The sequence below is a fragment of the Podarcis melisellensis genome (genome assembly GCF_964234715.1).
Source record: "Podarcis melisellensis genome assembly, chromosome: 17".
Lineage (NCBI taxonomy): Eukaryota > Metazoa > Chordata > Lepidosauria > Squamata > Lacertidae > Podarcis > Podarcis melisellensis.
Window position 1 is genome coordinate 3,928,756 of NC_138534.1, and position 20,068 is coordinate 3,948,823.

The following is a 20,068-nucleotide window of genomic DNA, read 5'->3' on the forward strand; positions in this document are numbered from 1 at the left end:
TCAAAATGGCAACCTAAAAATATCCTCCCTCGTGTTCTGCAGCCGTTATATGGAGATGTAGAAAGTGTGCATCTGCTCATGCCTGTGTTTTGCAGGATGACACTATTCCGTCAACCAACTTCAAAGGCTGTGTATTGGCTTCCCACCAGCTACAACACATTATTCCAGCTCTCCTGTGACAATCTGAAAAAGTAGAAATCCCTCAATGGTAGATCACTGCACGTCTGCGGTAGATCACTGGCTCTCCCCCCCCCCTGCCAAAGTTCAAAAAGTTTTGCTCCTCTAAAAAAAGCTCAACATTTTATTTTTGCTCTGCACCCCCCAAAACAGCCCCCCCTCTTCCCTTCCTAAAAAAAAGCTCATCAACTTTTGATGTGCACCACCCCAAAAATGGGGGTAGTCTTTAACACTATGAGTAGATCACAGTCTCTTGGGAGTTGGCCACGCCTGCTATAGGTGATGTCCAACCTCAATCATGCTCAGAGTAACCCACTGAAATCAATGGAAGCTTATGTCATTGAATTTGTTGGTATCAGCCTTTGAGTTCACACATCAACGTGTACCAAGTAACTGGTGGCCAAAATGAAGGACACAGAATCTTTTGTTAAAACTTCCCTCCCTGGTTACCTTGAAGAGACTGACCTGCCACACCCAAGAAGGGGCTGTTTATAAAACTGCCTTAATCAAACAAGAATAGAAGTTCGACCAGTTCCCGTTGTCTTAAGAATACACAGTTCCCTCCAACTTGGCTGGCCTCAAGCAGCCAGGAATATGGGCTGAGTACACACTGCACATTGAAAGCACATGACGTCCCCCAGAGTCCTGGGAAGTGTGGCATACCCCCTCACAGAGCTACAATTCCCAACACCCAGCACCTACAGTTCCCAGTATTCTTTTTTTGGGGGGTGGGGAGGGAATCATGTGTACACAGCCAGCTTTTAGAGAAGCTTCTGCATTGATCCTCTTGGCACACCCCTCCCAAGACATACTGCAACAGGGCCAGCGTTCAAGAAAGTGATCTGCCCACCTCCCTCTAGGTTAGGGTGGGTTCCCTGTGGCCCCTTCACATGCTGTTAAGCTAGTCCAAAGGAAGCCTGTAAGGGACTCCCACCAGCCCCAGTCAGCATATCTAACATATCTAATGGTCGGGGGTGAAAGGAAAGCGAAACAAAAAACAAAGATAAAAAAGAAAAGAAAACAAAAATAAAAATCACACCTACAAAGAAAATCGTATCGTCATATTAATCGTTACACATATTGACTTCCTTCCTTTGTTCTGAGACCTCATAGTTTTTAATCGTTCTGTATTGTTGTGTCTAGTGCAGATTCCCTCTATCTTTATACCTCTTGCACCATTTTTCAATTTCTTTAACCCTGCAAAGCTTCATTCATTACATACCGATATACTTACTCCAGAACAATGTTTTTTCATATATTCTTTAACACAACCCCATTCTTTTACTAATTTTTGGTCTAATTGTCCCCTTAAAAATGCTGTGAATCTTGCCAAATATGTATGTTCACAAAATTTTGATTTGCCTTTCTTTTATTGGTGGGTTTTTTGCAATGAGCATCCTGGCTCATTGAAGGGTGCTCCAACTCTACAATTCTACGGTTCTATGAAAATGAATGAGAAAAGGGGGGATTTCCTCCCAAACCGGGGTGCCACATCCCCACCCTGTGATGCAGAAACTCCCCAAGCAAAATTCACAAGAGATGACTTTAAATGGAACAGAAAAGTCCATTCCAAGCCGATCTCTAGCTGTGCCAGTCTGTAGTGCCAGAGAACGTGGGAGAGAAGAGCTCTCCAAAAAGCAGCCGCAAGGGACTGGGGCACTATCAAAAGCCCAAGTCATAATCACCGCCCTTGAGCAAGGTTTGCATTTTTATCTTTGCATCCTGTTTATGGCTACAGATTGAAGACACACCAAAGCCGATACATTCAACCACCACCCTACTATCCAGAGGGTCAAGGCTGTCTTGCTAATGCACAGTCCTTATTTATTTGACTCCATAAAAATTATTGCCATATTTAAGGCAGTGCCCTCATGTCAACCCAGTGTGGTGGGGCTTGCCTGCCCCATATGGCGGGTGGTGGCTTAAAACACATATAAGGTTTGAAGGCTCTTTGGTACACAGGCAAATGTGAGGCCTCTCACCCCACTGCAAATGGAAATTCCATGAATTTCCATGCTTAGTTTTATTGGTTAGGGAGGAGAGAAAGGAGGGCTGGGCCTCAGAGGAGAAAAGCTGGCAAGGGAAGAAAGAATGTGCATGAAAGGGAGCTGCCCCCAGGTTGGAGCCCCACCCTCCAAAGCTGAAACTTGAGAATGCAGGGGCACTTTCACCTGTTTTGTCCATCATGCGGTGGAAGGAAGCCTGCTCTTTTTTTATTTTCTAAGGAAATCTGGATTCTGCATTAGAAGCTGCAGCTGCCATGAATTCCCAGAAACTCCAACACACTTGCCATGCGACAGAGCTTGCCTTTCACAACCGCACACTCTCCACGTGAAGGGGGGTGGGGAAGACCTGGGATCTAGTTCAGGATTCTTATGAAGCAAAGCCGAGGTTCTCAGAAGTTTCAAGGCTTTGTAGCTGTAAAGATTGTGGGACTATTTAGCAAGCCTATGTTTAGGGAACTTTAAAGCTCCCAGGTACCTTTTCCTTTTGCAAGGGAGAGGGGGAAGCAGATGGAAACAAAATATTTCAGGTGTCAGGGTTTCACAGACTTTTCAGACATTACAGTGGTACCTCTGGTTGTGAACGGGAGCCGTTCCGGAGCCACGTTCACAACCTGAAAGGAACGCAACCCGCGTCTGTGCATGTGCGGGTCGTGATTCACCATTTCTGCGCATGACGTCATTTTGCATGTCTGCACATGCGGTGAAACCCGGAAGTAACACTTTCTGGTACTTCCGGGTCACAACCTCAAAAGACGTAACCCGCAGCGTTCGCAACCCAAGGTATGACTGTATTTGTTCCCTCAGGGTGAGCCAGGTGTGAACAGGCCTCGGGCACCCGTGCTCGAGTAGAAGGGTGCAAAATTACTAGTGCAGACTGGTTATTACCACTTTCATCATTTAAGTGCAAGACTACACAGCGCCCTGCTTCATCGGGGTGCCTTTCTGTTGCTGCCAGCTTACACACGGTGTTTTCTTTTTCAAAAAATAAATGCACAGTGAACTCTACAATTCAAAAGCTTGCAAAAACACACACTGAAAAACACCCAGCCACCCTAGAGCAACGGTTTCTGGTCTCAATGAAAGTTTGCCATTGAGAGGTGCAGCGACTGGCCAGCCAAACTACACTTTCCTCCTGTGTTGCGTCCAAGTAGACATGTGCACAATAGTACTGCAGTGAATTCTTATCTCCCACACAGAAGGAGAGATGGCGCAGCCTGTTTGCAAAGTTCTAACCTTTGCCTTCAGTGGGGAGGAGGGATTCCATAGCACGCACCCACACTCACTCACTGTGTAGTATTATTTGCAGAAAATGATTTCTAGGGACTACCCTGATCTCATAAAAACCGACCGCAGGAAAAATGCATCCTGGTTGCTGGGGAAAAGGAATGGCAACTACAGGAATTCCAAGGACCTGAAAATAAGTCTGAAGCAGAAAAAGAAGACGGAACAGGAGGGGAAAACAGCAACTCTTTAGGACCACAGGAATAGCTATAGCCTGGTGTCCAAACAACTCATTGGCTAAAATGGTTGGAGCAGTCAGTCCAGCTTGTTTCACAGAAATTTCTTAGAAGGGGTACCTGCATATTTTGCTTCCCATTTCTCTGTCTAGAAGGGCAAGAGACTTGCTTCTTTAGAAAAAGGAAAGCTCAGAGTCCGGAGCCCCTGCCCAAAGGTACCAATGAAAGCCTCTCCAGGTGCCACCTTGCTTGTGGGTGCTGAGTTGGTGACCTTCACCATGTAATATTTCTCCTGGCAGAGCACAATGTCCTATACCAGGGATGGAGAACCTGGCACTCCATATATTTCTGGGGGGAAACTCCCATCAGCCTCAGCTAGCATGGCCCACAGTCAAGCATGATGGGAGCTGTAGTTCAACACCAGTTCAGAGGGCCGCAGTTATAGTTTCCCTTTGCAAGATTGTCACAAGCACCATGCATGATGCTGAAAGGTTTGGGAGTTTGTTTTTAAAAGAACCAAGCAAGAAGATTTCCAGTGGTCAGAAGGTAAGGCTTCAGAGGATCTTAGCTCCTTCATTAGATCATCCCAGTGTTCTCAAGGCAAAAAATCAGCAAAGCTATTTGCCATCCAGGAGATGAGGCAGGTCATGGCCCTGGCACACAATCTTGGAGGTGGCAAACCAGCATCTCTGTCGCGCCCTGCCTGGCTCCGGCAGTGAGGACTGGGTGAGTGCCAAGGGCAAAGAGCACCCTCTGTGCCCCTACCCTGCCCGGCGCATGAGCACCTGCCTGGCAGCGTTCAGCAGCAAGAGCTGGGCGAATGCGCTCCACTCCCACTGGTGAGCGTTTGCGCCACCCCTGGTTCTGGCAAATGGCGCTATACCCCTGCCCAGAAGAGTTTGGCCTACAACACCTCTGCGCTCTCGCTGGAGGGAGGCAATTCCAGGAAATGCAGAAGAAGCATTTTGGATTTGATATCCCGCCTTTCACTCCCCTTCAGGAGTCTCAAAGCGGCTAACATTCTCCTTTCCCTTCCTCCCCCACAACAAACACTCTGTGAGGTGAGTGGGGCTGAAAGACTTCAAAGAAGTGTGACTGGCCCAAGGTCACCCAGCAGCTGCATGTGGAGGAGCGGAGACGCGAACCCAGTTCCCCAGATTATGAGACTACCGCTCTTAACCACTACACCACACTGGCTTGGAGGGGTCACCTGCTCTGCATGCAGAACGTCCCAGGTCCAATTCGAGATGTCTCCTGGTGCCAAGAAAGAGCCCCCCAAGCCCCAGGAGACCACCTGCTGGTCACAGGTAGGCCAGAGTGGGCTACATCTTCCTCCCCACACCTTCACTGAAGAAAAATGTGGTGGACGGAACAAAGCCTGCCTCACATGTAAATTCAGAAAGTGTGCCTTGACTACCAGAGGGTTAGCCAACACCACCTTGAACCCATTTTGAGGTATACTCCATATTTAGGTGCCAGCAAGCCTCTCACCAACACCAGGCTATCGAGGGAGTGGGTTGCAATGCCAGCTGCTTCGTATGCTTGGCATTTGCTAGTGCAGCAATCTTGTAGGTCAAAGTCACCCACCAAGTATTCCTGAAAAAACAAGGCACCAGTGGGCGATTAACCCCTTGGGTAAGGTTACTGCCATAAAAGGGGACCGGGTATATAGTGTGACAGACAGTCTCAGAGCCTTATAGGATTACAGACACCAACCAATACACCCATAAATCAGACCTCTGAAGTCTGAGGATGCGTGGAAGTGTGCAAACTGCACCTGTGTTTCCTCAAGAGCAAAGGGAATAGCATCCAGCAGGGCCACCCGCTGCTAAAACTGAGGGGAGCCTCAAAACTCATGTTTGTAACAACACTGCAGCAATCTGCCAAAGTCAAAACTGCCCCACGGCAGCTTTCCCTGTGCCTCTGGCCCAGGCAGGAGCCCATACCTTCTTTAGCTTGTCATTCTCCTCCATGTACTTCTTGGCCGCATCGCTAGCTCCTTCTGCCTGCTTCTTGAAGGCTTCGTTCGAAGCCAGGACGGTGGCGTGCTGGGAGATGAGGGTGACCAGGCGTCTCAGCAGACTGCAAGGACAGAGGCAGAAGGTGGCTCAAAGAGGGCGTCGCAAACCAAGTCAACAAGAGAGTTAAGACACACACACAGAGGTCTTTAGATCTGGGTCTGCTGTAAAGGGCACTGGAGTGACCTAGTTGATAAAGCACCGGGTTCAATTTCCAGGCTTCCCCACTGGCCTTGGGAAAGGAGGATTTTGTACTGGAAACTGGGAGTGACAGTAGCTTCCTTACCCACCAAGGCTGTCTCTGAATACTGGGGAAAGCAAGCAAGGAACACAACTAGGCCTTGCCCAAGGCTAACCAGGTGGGACTTGAATCTGAACCCAGTAGTGCTTTATCAGCTGGATCACTGAAGCCCCCACCTCCGGTCATAAAACGACTGAGCCATGCATACCCTTTGGGGAAAACAGAACAGCAAGGCCTAACAATGTCTCTGACCAGAGAAGACTGGTAAGAAAATGGAAGGCCGGTCTTGCCATCAACTGGATCATGGGTTTAACTGGGTTTAACTGCAGTAGAGAAGACTGTGCTTCACGTCAAAAGATCAAGGATGGGGACCTGTAACTTTCTGGATATTGCTGGACCACCATCTCCCACCATCCGTGGCCATGGGTTGTGCTGGCTGGGGCTGACACAACCTGGAGTCCAACATTATCCATGGAGCAACTTAGGATCCCCAATCCTGCTTCTTGTTGAGGTTCCGCAAACCTTTGATAAAAGAAGCTGCCTTATACGAGTCAGGACATTGGTCCATCAAGCCCACTATCGTCTGTACCCCGACCAGCAGAGATTCTGCAGCACAGGACTTCTCTCCCCACACCAAGACAGAGGAGAGCAAAAGGCAGAAGGATCCGTGGAGCGCTTGGCCAAAGCCTTTGCTGCCTCCCAAGTCAGGAAGTGGCACAGCTCCACACTGAGAACCCATTCTGCCAGCCCTTCTGCAATTGTTTATATCAAAATATGGCCTCTCTTACGAGGTTGTTGCTCACCAGGGCTCTCAGCTTAGACGCAGCTTCTTCTCCACCCTGCACCTGCTATCACCACTGCTTCCCTCCATCTTAGCCTTATCACTTCTTGCCCCATCCCCACCAGAGGAGCAAGAACAATGAGGCAACCCTTCCTGGACTTGAAAGAAGCCACTGTATATCACCCTTTCAAGGAGCAGCTCCTTTTCAGCATAGGAGAAGAGAAGAGGAGTTTGGAATTGATATCCCGCTTTATCACTACCCTAAGGAGTCTCAAAGAGACTAACATTCTCCTTTTCCCCTCCTCCCCCACAACAAACACTCTGTGAGGCTGAGAGACTTCAGAGAAGGGTGGCTGGCCCAAGGTCACCCAGCAGCTGCGTGTGGAGGAGCAGGGAAGCGAATGCGGTTCACCAGATTACGAGTCCACCTCTCTCAACCACACCACACTGGCACCACAGGAGGCAGACTAACGTACAGGGAACCATGCAGAGCCAGCCCCCAGAGTCATTGCAAGCCAGGCGCTACATTGCAAGGCTTATGCAAGCCCTTCTGGCAGCTTGGACTGGCCCAGGGGAAGGAAGGCTGCCCCATCCCGGAGCCACCAAGCAGATTGATCGCGACAAGGGAGTGGAAGGACACAGGCCAAGAGTGCCGCCCACAAAGCTCAGCCTTGGCCAGATGTCAAACAGGCTTTTGCCACCCCCAGGTGACCACTGTCTGTTAAGAGGCCACAGACCGAAATGTCGGTCAGAGAAGGGAGTGAGGTGGCAATAAACCCAGCGCAAGGCAGAGATGGCCCTCAGCACAGATTCCTCTGGCTGCAAGAGCTGCCAACGCAAGGCCACAAAGCGGAACGAGAGAACACTGGCAGTCCCTTCAAGTGCTTCAATGCCAACTGAAGCCCAGCACAGGGTGGCTTGCAGCTCTCGCCTGGAGAAAATGCTCCATCCTGTTTTTTAAAAAGCTTCTCTCGATAACGAGGACACAAGAGAGGGAAGGGCAGGCTTTTTACCTTTCTGAATAACCGCCTTGCAAGTCAACGTGCTTTCAAGGGCAAGGGAAGGGCAATGCCACCTTGGACAAGCGTTACGGGAGTGAGATCTGGCCCAGGACTCCCAGTTCCCTCTGTATAGCCATTCTGAGCACGGACAACAAACGCATTTTGCAACAATGAAAGGGAAAGTGAGCTGAGAAGCCGCAGCCCGAAGGCCAAGGGCTGAGCTCACAAGACCAGAACATCCTGCCTCTTGGCCAGACACTCACACACAGCAAAGAGATGGAAGCCGACAGCTCCCCCCCCCCCCCATCCCTACTTCCAGCCCCAGCTGCACAGTCAAGCACATTACCTTTGCACCCAGGCTGCTGATTTATGGCCCACAGGCATTGTTCACACCCTTCACCAGCTGTCCTGTACGGCCAAAAGCGGCTGCTCATCAAACCAGAGAGCTGGCTGGACAGGCACCGTAATGGACACAACAGAGACCCTGCAGCCTGCTCAGTGCCAGGGAGGACATGAGCCCTGGTTCAGCCGGCCTCTGTGAGCAGCTGCTGCCAACGGCAAGGACCACAGGCAACGGGGGAGGGGTGGAGCAGGAGGCCCCAGGTTCAATCTCCAAGTGGCATCTCCAGGTGGGGCTAGAAATGCCCCCACCCCGCCTGAACCCTGGAGGCCATGGCTGCCAATCAGCGTGGCAAAATCTAGATCAGCGGTTCTCAACCTGTGGGTCCCCAGATGTTGTTGAACTACAACTCTCATCACCCCTAGCTAGCAAGGCCCGAGCTGAGGGATGGTGGGAGTTGTAGTCCAACAACATCTGGGGACCCACAGGTTGAGAACCGCTGATCTAGATGGACAGCTGCTCTAACTCAGCATGAGGCCATCTTCCTCCACTGGAGAAAGGGCCACATCTCAGTGGTAGAGCATCTGCTCTGCATGCAGAAGGTCCCAGGGTCAGTCCTCAGCACCTCCAGGTAAGGCTAGGAACACCCTCTGGCTGAACCCTGTACAGCCTCTGCCAGCCTGTGCAGACAATGCTGGGCTAGATGGACGAATAGTCTGACTCTCAACAGGTTGCAAAATGAATGGCAAACATAAAAACCCATTATGTGGGCAGGAGAAGAGAGAATAACTTTAGGAATTGGAATTTCACCTCTTTTAGGCTTCTTACTGTTAATCTCAGAAGCTTCTAAATAAAAACTTGGCACGAAGGGCCAAGGGCTGCCTGGCCCTCACTACAGTCCAAGTGCCCAGAAGTGGTGGTTCTGTCCAGAGAAAGCGTCCGGCATGTGCTCATTAGGGTATCACTTTGTGGCTTAATCCCCAACTCTGAAGAGTCTACTCTACTGGCTTGTAGACTCAGCTGCTGTCCTCACTCTCAGGAATTTTCAGTAAGAGGTAAGAAATTATGCACGCCTGCCACCTTGTGGCCAAAGAGAGCACAGCAGGCTGCTTCAGCCTCTACAACTACAGTGGTGCCCCGCAAGACGAATGCCTCGCAAGACGAAAAACCCGCAAGACGAAAGGGTTTTTCGGTTTTTGCGACGCTTCGCTAGACGATTTTCCCTATGGGCTTGCATCGCAAGACGAAAGCCCATAGGGAAATCTCGGGGACCTTTTTTTAAATGCTGGCGGTGGGGAGCAAAGCCTTCCCCCCCCCTCCGGACTTCAGAAGAGGTCCAGGAATGCCGGCGGGGCGAAAGGCTTTGCTCCCCACCGCCAGCATTTTAAAAGCGGTCTGGGATAGCAGGGAAGCGCTTCCCGCTATCCCGGACGGCTTTTGAAGGCAGGCAGGGGGGGCAAAGACTTTTGCCCCCCGCCCGCCTTGGGAAGAGGTCCTGGACCTCTTCCGAAGGCGGGCGGGGGGGCAAAAGTCTTTGCTCCCCCCTGCCTGCCTTTCCGGGAGAGCGGGAAGGCAGCGCTGCCTTTTCCACTCTCCCGGAAAGGCAGGCAGGGGGGAGCAAAGACTTTTGCCCCCCGCCCGCCTTCGGAAGAGGTCCAGGACCTCTTCCCAAGGCGGGCGGGGGGCAAAAGTCTTTGCCCCCCCTGCCTGCCTAACCGGTGGCTTTTAAATCGCCCCGGGACTGTCCGGGGCGATTTAAAAGCCCCCGGACGGCTTTTGAAGCCTCCCCCCGCCGCCCGGCATCGGGGCATCGTCCCGATGCCGGGCGGTGGGGCAGGAACGCCTCCCCCAGCCGCCCGGCATCGGAACGATGTCCCGAAGCCGGGCGGCCGGGCGGGAAAGCCTCCCCCCGCCGCCCGGCTTCGGGGCATCGTCCCGATGCCGGGCGGTGGGGCAGGAACGCCTCCCCCAGCCGCCTGGCATCGGAACGATGTCCCGAAGCCGGGCGGCCGGGCGGGAAAGCCTCCCCCCGCCGCCCGGCATCGGGGCATCGTCCCGATGCCGGGCGGTGGGGCAGGAACGCCTCCCCCCGCCGCCCGGCTTCGGGGCATCGTCCCGATGCCGGGCGGTGGGGCAGGAACGCCTCCCCCCGCCGCCCGGCTTCGGGGCATCGTCCCGATGCCGGGCGGTGGGGCAGGAACGCCGCCCCCAGCCGCCCGGCTTCGGGGCATCGTCCCGATGCCGGGCGGTGGGGCAGGAAAGCCTCCCCCCGCCGCCCGGCATCGGAACGATGTCCCGAAGCCGGGCGGCCGGGCGGGAAAGCCTCCCCCCGCCGCCCGGCTTAGGGGCATCGTCCCGATGCCGGGAAGTGGGGCAGGAACGCCTCCCCCAGCCGCCCGGCTTCGGGGCATCGTCCCGATGCCGGGCGGTGGGGCAGGAACGCCTCCCCCAGCCGCCCGGCTTCGGGGCATCGTCCCGATGCCGGGCGGTGGGGCAGGAACGCCTCCCCCAGCCGCCCGGCATCGGAACGATGTCCCGAAGCCGGGCGGCCGGGCGAGAAAGCCTCCCCCCGCCGCCCGGCATCGGAACGATGTCCCGAAGCCGGGCGGCCGGGCGAGAAAGCCTCCCCCCGCCGCCCGGCTTCAGAACGATGTCCCGAAGCCGAGCGGCGGGGCGAGAAAGCCTTTGTCCCCCCTGCCTGCCTTCCCAGGGGCTTTTAAATCGCCCCGGACAGCGGAGAAGTCCTCCGCTGTCCCGGGCGATTTTAAAATGCCGCCCGCCAGAAGAGGTCGGGGGAAGGCGTTTTCCATAGGAACGCATTAATTGATTTTCAATGCATTCCTATGGAAAACCGTGCATCGCAAGACGAAAAACTCGCAAGACGAAGAGACTTGCGGAACGAATTAATTTCGTCTTGCGAGGCACCACTGTACAGTGGTACCTCGGGTTAAGTACCGTACTCGGGTTAAGTACCGGACGGCTTTTGAAGCCTCCCCCCGCCGCCCGGCATCGGGGCATCGTCCCGATGCCGGGCGGTGGGGCAGGAACGCCTCCCCCAGCCGCCCGGCATCGGAACGATGTCCCGAAGCCGGGCGGCCGGGCGGGAAAGCCTCCCCCCGCCGCCCGGCTTCGGGGCATCGTCCCGATGCCGGGCGGTGGGGCAGGAACGCCTCCCCCAGCCGCCTGGCATCGGAACGATGTCCCGAAGCCGGGCGGCCGGGCGGGAAAGCCTCCCCCCGCCGCCCGGCATCGGGGCATCGTCCCGATGCCGGGCGGTGGGGCAGGAACGCCTCCCCCCGCCGCCCGGCTTCGGGGCATCGTCCCGATGCCGGGCGGTGGGGCAGGAACGCCTCCCCCCGCCGCCCGGCTTCGGGGCATCGTCCCGATGCCGGGCGGTGGGGCAGGAACGCCGCCCCCAGCCGCCCGGCTTCGGGGCATCGTCCCGATGCCGGGCGGTGGGGCAGGAAAGCCTCCCCCCGCCGCCCGGCATCGGAACGATGTCCCGAAGCCGGGCGGCCGGGCGGGAAAGCCTCCCCCCGCCGCCCGGCTTAGGGGCATCGTCCCGATGCCGGGAAGTGGGGCAGGAACGCCTCCCCCAGCCGCCCGGCTTCGGGGCATCGTCCCGATGCCGGGCGGTGGGGCAGGAACGCCTCCCCCAGCCGCCCGGCTTCGGGGCATCGTCCCGATGCCGGGCGGTGGGGCAGGAACGCCTCCCCCAGCCGCCCGGCATCGGAACGATGTCCCGAAGCCGGGCGGCCGGGCGAGAAAGCCTCCCCCCGCCGCCCGGCATCGGAACGATGTCCCGAAGCCGGGCGGCCGGGCGAGAAAGCCTCCCCCCGCCGCCCGGCTTCAGAACGATGTCCCGAAGCCGAGCGGCGGGGCGAGAAAGCCTTTGTCCCCCCTGCCTGCCTTCCCAGGGGCTTTTAAATCGCCCCGGACAGCGGAGAAGTCCTCCGCTGTCCCGGGCGATTTTAAAATGCCGCCCGCCAGAAGAGGTCGGGGGAAGGCGTTTTCCATAGGAACGCATTAATTGATTTTCAATGCATTCCTATGGAAAACCGTGCATCGCAAGACGAAAAACTCGCAAGACGAAGAGACTTGCGGAACGAATTAATTTCGTCTTGCGAGGCACCACTGTACAGTGGTACCTCGGGTTAAGTACCGTACTTCATTCGTTCCAGAGGTCCGTTCTTAACCTGAAACTGTTCTTAACTTGAAGCACCACTTTAGCTAATGGGGCCTCCTGCTGCTGCCGCGCCACTGGAGCACGATTTCTGTTCTTATCCTGAAGCAAAGTTCTTAACCCGAGGTACTATTTCTGGGTTAGTGGAGTCTGTAACCTGAAGCATCTGTAACCGGAGGTACCACTGTACTTGACTCTAGTCTAAACGGCAGCAAACAGACTACACTGGTACCTCGGGTTACATATGCTTCAGGTTACATACGCTTCAGGTTACAGACTCCACTAACACAGAAATAGTACACAGAAATATTATTATTTGTACACTGCCCTTCATCTGAAGATCTCAAGGCAGTTCACAGCATAAAATTATGTAATAAAAACACAAAATACATAATCAAAAGAAGAACTATCTGTGGAAACTGGAGTCCAACAGCATCCAGACGGAATCTTAGGAATCTTCGCAAGTCTTGGATAGTAAGCGGGAATACAGAAGGCACTGGGAATAAGGCATTGAGATGAGCAGTTGCATCAGTCGCAGCCAGACTGCATCACCCTTAGCACCCACTGCTTGCCAGTAAGGCCAAATTGTCAGTAAGGCCCTTGACACAGTTCTTGCAGATCGTGTTGCTGTATAGAAATTTTGACACCCTGCCTCCTCCAAGAGGCCTTCCAAAAGAGCTAGGCTGCTGTGCCAGGCTGATGCTGAAAACAGGAGTCCTGCTCTGAAGATTAACAGGTTTTTTACAGCATAAGCTTTTGATGGGATGGAAGCCACCCAGACAGACAAGAGAGAGAAAAGAAACAGAGAGATAGCACCCAATGAGACTCTAAACAGCCTAGGACCCTCGTGCCTACGGGACCGCCTCTCCCGGTATGCCCCACAGAGAGCCTCAAGGTCCATAAATAGCAGCACCCTAGTGGTCCCGGGCCCTAAGGAAGTCAGAGTAGCCTCAACCAGAGCCAGGGCCTTTTCAGCACTGGCTCCGGCCTGGTGGAACGCTCTGCCTCATGAGACCAGGGCCCTGCAGGATCTGATTTCTTTCCGCAGGGCCTGTAAGACAGAATTGTTCCGCCTGGCCTTTGGCTTGGGATCAACTTGATCCCCTCCCCCTCTTTAATTTTTCTTTTCCTTTCTCCTCCTGCGATGAGGCTACATTTTAATATTTTGATGTTTCAATATTTTAATGTTGTATTTTAATCTTGTTTTTAAGTTGTATTCATTCAACTTGTTTTTATTATTGCTTGTTAGCCGCCCTGAGCCCGGCCTTGGCTGGGGAAGGCGGGGTATAAATAAAAAATGTTGTTGTTGTTATTTTAAACCAGGAACAGGAAACCAGTGTGGCCCTCTAGATCAGGCATCCCCAAACTCGGCCCTCCAGCTGTTTTGGGACTACAACTCCCGTCATCCCTAGCTAACAGGACCAGTGGTCAGGGATGATGGGAGTTGTAGTCCCAAAACAGCTGGAGGGCCGAGTTTGGGGATGCCAGCTCTAGATGCTGTTCTGCAGCCCTGACCTAAACAGAGCAACGCAAATGGGAGCAGGGAGAAGAGGCAAGCCCCTCTGCAGCTCACATCTCGCTCGTTGTCAAAGCTTCCAGAAGGGAGAGCAGGGAAATGTGATGAAAACTGTGCCTCCTTTTGTACAGCAGTGGTTTTCAAATCTATCTTCAGGGAGTAATTTTTAGTATTGCTTTGCCTGCCAATCTGCACATCTCACAGTTGTTGAGACACCCTGGGCATGCACCGTGCAAACAGCACTGCAGAAGGTTAATTGCATTGCTTATGCAAGGGTGGGGAGACTTTTTCGTCCACCATGTGGGCCAACCTTGACAGGTGAGTGGTGCAATCCATCCCAGAGGCGAAACTAGGCTTTATTTCACTTGGGTCAAAGACTCAGTTGGGTACCCAATCCCCCAATGCACATTTGCATACACACACACACACACACACACACACAGAGAGAGAGAGAGAGAGAGCGCGCGCGCGCGCGCGCCTGGGAGCCTCAATGGTGCCCCTCTGGAGGCTTCACCTGAGCAAAAACCCTGGCTAGCCCCCGCCTCCTATAGCTACAGCTCTGAGGCAGACAACACCAGATGATTGGCCACCCCTCCAAATTCATTGTGCAGGGTTCCCAAACTTGGTGTCACAGCGCAGGAGGCATTGCCAGCCCTGTGCCTTCTATGTTCTGTAGGCTGAAAGAAGCACAGGCAGCTTCTAAGAGCAGTTGTAAAAAGGGAGAAGCAGCTTCCACTGAATTGAAACCACATGCCCACCTCAAGCAAGGTGCGTTCCTACTGCCCATCATTTGATGCCATGACTGGGAGTATCCCTTGCTCCAGCAAAAGAACAGTCAGGAATCCACTTTAAGCTCCTGGTTGTTCCTTTGAAACCCCACCCTTACCTGTCCCACACCTGCTATCATGTATGTGGGGCGGTGGGCCTGGATTCACAAAAAAGCCTTGTAGGCCAAGTGGGCAGGCCTGGCTAGCCATGTTTGGCCCATGGGCCAGAGGCTCCCCACCTCTAGCTTTGCCATCCTCTCGGGTGGCGTTGTGGGTTAAACCACAGAGCCTAGGACTTGCCGATCAGAAGGTCGGAGGTTCGAATCCCCGCAACAGGGTGAGCTCCCATTGCTTGGTCCCTGCTCCTGCCAACCTAGCAGTTCGAAAGCACATCAAAGTGCAAGTAGATAAATAGGTACCACTCCGGCGGGAAGGTAAACGGTGTTTCCGTGCACTGCTCTGGTTCTCCAGAAGCGGCTTAGTCATGCTGGCCACATGACCCGGAAGCTGTGCGCCAGCTCCCTCGGACAATAAAGCGAGATGAGCGCTGCAACCCCAGAGTCGGCCACAACTGGACCTAATGGTCAGGGGTCCCGTTACCTTTTATGCAGCTCTGCAGCCAACACCTACGGTGCAAGAGAAGCAGGCAAAGCGTCATTAAGGGGAGATGTCAAAGCCTGCCTAGAAGCTTTTCTCTGCAAAGGAGAATATGTGGAGGCCACCCTTGAAAGGGGGAGAGGGATGCTCCCAAGAGAACTCTTTGCTACTATGTGCAAGAACTATGTCAAGGGCCACAAAGTAAATAATTTGGTTCTTACTGGCAAGAAGTGGGTGCTAAGGGTGATGCAATCTGGCTGCAGCTGATCCTCCCCTCAATGCCTTATTTCCAGTGCCTCCTGAATTCAAACCTAGTATCCAAGCCTTACCCAGATTCCCAAGCATCTGGCCCAGGGATTGGGAAATGGTGGCCCTCTAGATGCTGTTAAGACTCCAGTTTCCATCAGGCTCCAGGCAGCATGGCTAATAGTCAGGGGTGATGAGTCTGGCCGGCCACGCAGCTTGCCCGCCACCTGATCTGGCCTCAGCAGTGCCCCTGAGGTACTCACAAGGACATCAGCAGCGAGAAGCCAGCAATGTAGAGGTTCCGCTGGGCTCGGAAGAGCTTCATGTGATAATGCTCCACAGCCCCAGGGTTGGTCTGCAGGTTCACTTTCTCCGTCACATCGTCATATTTCCGGATCTCACGAATAGCATCTGAAAGTCACAAATTTATACACGAGTCAGAGCTCCACAGACTGACAATTTATTTGCAAGCCTTGCTTGAACTTAAGCTCCGGTTGGTTTCTGGAGATTTCGTCCGAAGCCCAGCCCATTGCCATGAATCCATGAATCCAGCTGCAGTCTTTGACAAGACTCCACCAAAAGCCATCATGCCACAACAGCGTGTGTTCCAGACAGAAGTATAAAATGGAGGTAGGTTTTGGTCATGCCAGCTTGAGAATGCTTGTCCCACTGACCAACGGTAGGGTCCCCAAAGCAGGTCTTAGACTGATGGGAACATAAACAAGCTTTTCAGCTGCTCCCACACAATGCAACACTTTGCTACCCTCCTACCATGAGGAGCCTCTGGGTAATTTCCACTGGTCCAGAATATAGTAGCATAATTTCTATCTAGAACTAACCTCCAGGAGCATATCTCACCTTTCAGAGCAGGGCTGGGGACCTGTGGCTCTCTAGCTATTTATGGACTCCAGCTCCCATCAGCCCCAGCCAACATGGCCAATGATTGGAGATGATAAGAGCTGTAGTTCAACAACTACTTGGGGGGGTCACACACTCCCCAGCCCAGTCTCTGAGGAGAGCGCCATTAGCTGCCAGCTTGTTTTCAGGTCCAGTTTAGGGTGTCGGCTTCCAATCTTTAAAGCCCTCGGTGGCCTTGATCTAGGAAGCCACTTAATGAGCTTTTTCTCCTATACTTGCCACCCACCACATTAATTAAGATTGACACATGAGACATTACTTCATGTAAACATGATCATCTGAGGCAAGATCAGCTGTCACCAGGAATAGGATATATTCAGCATGGCGCCCAAGTTAAATTCTCTCCTGAGAGAAATCTGTCAGTTCCACTCCATTGTCATATATTTCAGGGCCTTTTTTTGGTTAAAAGAATAATGATAATGAGGTCCCGGTTCTAGGATCTATACCAAAGTGCTGTGGGTGCCAGCACAAAATGGCTGCCATGAGCATCAAAGAAACAGAGGTACTATTAGAAGGGGGCGGAAGGGCCCTGCTTCTCATGCTTGAGAATTAAGCCAATGTTAGCTGAAAGGTCTGTGGAGATGTAAGACAATGTCACCCCTCCTTCATTCCGTTCCATTCTGAGACAGTACAAATGCGATTTGGGTATTAACATTGCAAGCCATTTTGACAGCCTAAGTCATGGCAATGCATGATTGCAAAATAAAGTTTTGACTCCTCACTGACTGTGCTAAAGGTGAAACTATTTCCTCACATATTCAGCCTCGCCAAGTATTCTAAAAGCATAGGACTTCCAATACCAGGCGATATGTTGGTCACATGATTGTGCTGCCCAGGCTTCTTTTTCTTTTAGCAACAGAAATTGCTGGGGTGCAATTCAGATGGGGATCACAGTGCATGGACCGGTGTGTGTGTGGTGGTGACCTAATCCACAGCCTTTTTCTCACTAGAAATCCACTCTTCTGCTTATTGCCCCTAAAGGTGTGATTTGCCACAAGCAGCTTGGGAGGCAATTTTGAGGGGGGAAATGTGTGGAGAGAAGGGACAATTCCCTCACCCCACAAATCCTACCCAAAGTCAAACCCCCACAGCTGATATTTCCAGAAGGAAAATCAAGCTCAAGTCACATGGCAAACATATCATCCAGTCTGGGGCAATTTATGATAGGTTTCAAGAATATATGGGGTTAGCAGGATAAAGGTAACTAAAGTTTGAAGTGACTGAGAACTAAAGCACTCAATTTCTTCTCCTCCTAGGCCAGGTAGGGGATACTGAGGCCCAGAGGCCAAGTGCACACCCATCTACCCCCAAGACCTCTCTATCTGGCCCACATGACTGTCTCCAGGACACAGCCCACACTAGCACCTGCCCCACTGTCTCCTTGAGGACTTTTGCCTGACTGGAACTGAGACTAGAGAGGTATGGGAATCTCTGGATTTTACATGACTTGAATGGAGCCTGCTATATGCAAGTGAGTAATGTCACCCATTTTTTTGCCTCTGACCATGCCATTTTGTGGCCCCCAGGAGGAAAAAGTGCCCTATCACTGCCCTTGACAATTATTACAAGAAAGCCTCTTCAAAAGAAAAGAAAAAAAGCCTGTGCAACAACTTCTTCTGCTAGCGCAGTGGGGCTTGCCCCTCCAGTTGGCTCTGGGGGTCAGGAGAACCACTGGGACAGCAGGCAGGTGGAGGAGAAGGCAGCTCATTTCATCAGGAAAGCAGAAATGAGTGAGCCGACAGAGCGATCCGCTTGGCTCTATGTTGAATTCATTCCCTAAAACAGGGCGGCTGACTGATGACCCATGGGCTGGACTTGCCTTCTTGTGGTGCCACATGATCAAGTCTCATTTTGGTTCTATAACAAGTTTCTGCATTTGTGTGGAATACGGTACACAAGTCCATCAGCTCCATCCATAGGGAGCCCCGACAAACTGATGGGATGGCACTCTACTCACTCATAAAACGAATGCTTCAGTGGAGATTCCTGCATTGCAGTGGGTTGGATTAGATGACCCTCAGGGTTTCCTTCCAACTCTACAATTCTGAGTCCATGAAAGGGGTTTGTATGGAAAAGTGTACTTCTCACCCTCACTGTCCCACTGAAAACTCCAGAGGGCAGCAGAAGCCAACTTCTTGCATACCTTGCAAGCTCCATCTCTGCATGAACTGCAGCTTGCATGTGCCATTTTAACACTCTTGCGCTGCAATCTCTCTCTTGCCAAAGGAGCCAGAAGCAGAGAAACCTGCTGAAGAACAGCCAGGAATTCACAGGGAACAGCCTACCTGTCACTGGGCATGTGCTGCTGGCTAGAACGCTGGATTCTGGGCCATCACCGCAGGTGACTTTAGAGGCAGTGACAAAGAACATGGTGCCCTCCAGGTGCTGGCATACTGCAACGCCTAACAGCCTCAGCCAGCATGACCAACGGTCAGGGATGATGGGAGTTGTAGTTCAGGGACAGCTGAAGGGCGCCATGTTGACCATCCTTGCTTTAGGGGAAATTGAGCATCTCTAAGACAACAACCCAGCCACAGAATCTATCTTAATGGAGCGGGAGGTAAGAATGTGCCCAACTTCTGATCCAATTTATTTTTAAGCCGTTTCTCCATCTCAAAGGCCTTCAAAGTGCCGGCAACCTTATCTTTTAAAAATTCAGAATTCTGGATCAGGAGTGACACGCACACAATCCAGGGGAGAGCTTGTCCACAAAGGCATAAAGGCTTGTCCACATAAAGGCTGGGCCAAGTGTCGAAATGGTAGCAGGGAGTGGGGGCCAAGTGAGCCCTTCAGGGCATGGAGTTCCATAATCTGGGAGAAACAACCCAAAAGGCTCTGCCCCATGTAGAGGGTAGACTGCATCTCTAACAGTGGCAGAGCAGGGCATCAAAAGGCAGACATAAATATCACATGAAGGAGGCTGTTTCTTGAAATGTCCTGATGCAAGGGACTTAAAACAAATTGGTTTGCTTTATGTGGAGCTGGTGTAGTGGAGGTAGGGGTCAAAAGAGCAGCCTCATTTCACAACGCTTCCAGGGTCTCTCCCCCACCCCCCATCTGAACAGAATACATTGCCATAACCCACACAAAAGATATTTGGCATCCTAACCCAGCTGCTGATATTATTATCATTATTATTATTATTATTATTATTATTATTATTATTATTATTATTATTATTATTATTATTATTATTATTATTATTTGTACCCTGCCCATCTGGCTGGGTTTCCCCAGCCACTCTGGGCAGCTTCCAACAAAGATTAAATATACATCAAAATGGATGCAAAGCAACAACAACAACAATCTTTATTACGGTCCAGAGACCAACAAAACGGATGCAAAGCAGTTGTCTACTCAACTGTCATGAGCAGTTAAGTGCAATGGGGAAATGTCTGTGCGTGTTATGGAGCGAATGCCTACAGGTGGCGGGGGAAGGGGGGATCTGCTGCAGTCCTGAGCAGAGGATCCATGGTTCCCCTTCCTTCCCTCCTCCGTGGCTCGCTTTGAAACAGCAAAGCGGGAGAAGAGCCGCTGAGTGGGGAGGAGAGAGGGACAGAGCCTGCTTCTTTTTATAGGAGCAAAGCGGGAGAGGAGAGGAGCCGCTTACACGAGTGTAAGCGGCTCCTGTCCGGTTGGCTCCTTTAAAGCTGGCTCTGTCTCTCTCTCCTCCCCACTCCTCTTATAAGAGCCTTCTCCTCTTATACCCCTCTTCTGCATTATTAACAGCATCCTTCTCCACCCACCCCACGCGTGTTCCCTGTCCCTTGAGTGCTTTTCCTTCCCTCCCCACTTAAAACATGGTTACAAAGCACGGATC

General features: G+C 52.5%; 1 protein-coding gene across 1 annotated transcript in view; it reads right to left on the reverse strand.

Moving 5' to 3' along the window:
• Nucleotides 1-20,068, reverse strand: part of BCAP31 (B cell receptor associated protein 31) — a 39,234-nt gene that overhangs the window by 13,118 nt on the left and 6,048 nt on the right. Inside the window, exons 4-5 of the mRNA XM_081894827.1 lie at nucleotides 15,594-15,741; nucleotides 5,587-5,722 (exon numbers count right to left, since the gene is read on the reverse strand). Coding sequence (XP_081750953.1) covers nucleotides 5,587-5,722; nucleotides 15,594-15,741 — 284 coding nt within the window. The remainder of the gene's footprint in view (nucleotides 1-5,586; nucleotides 5,723-15,593; nucleotides 15,742-20,068) is intronic.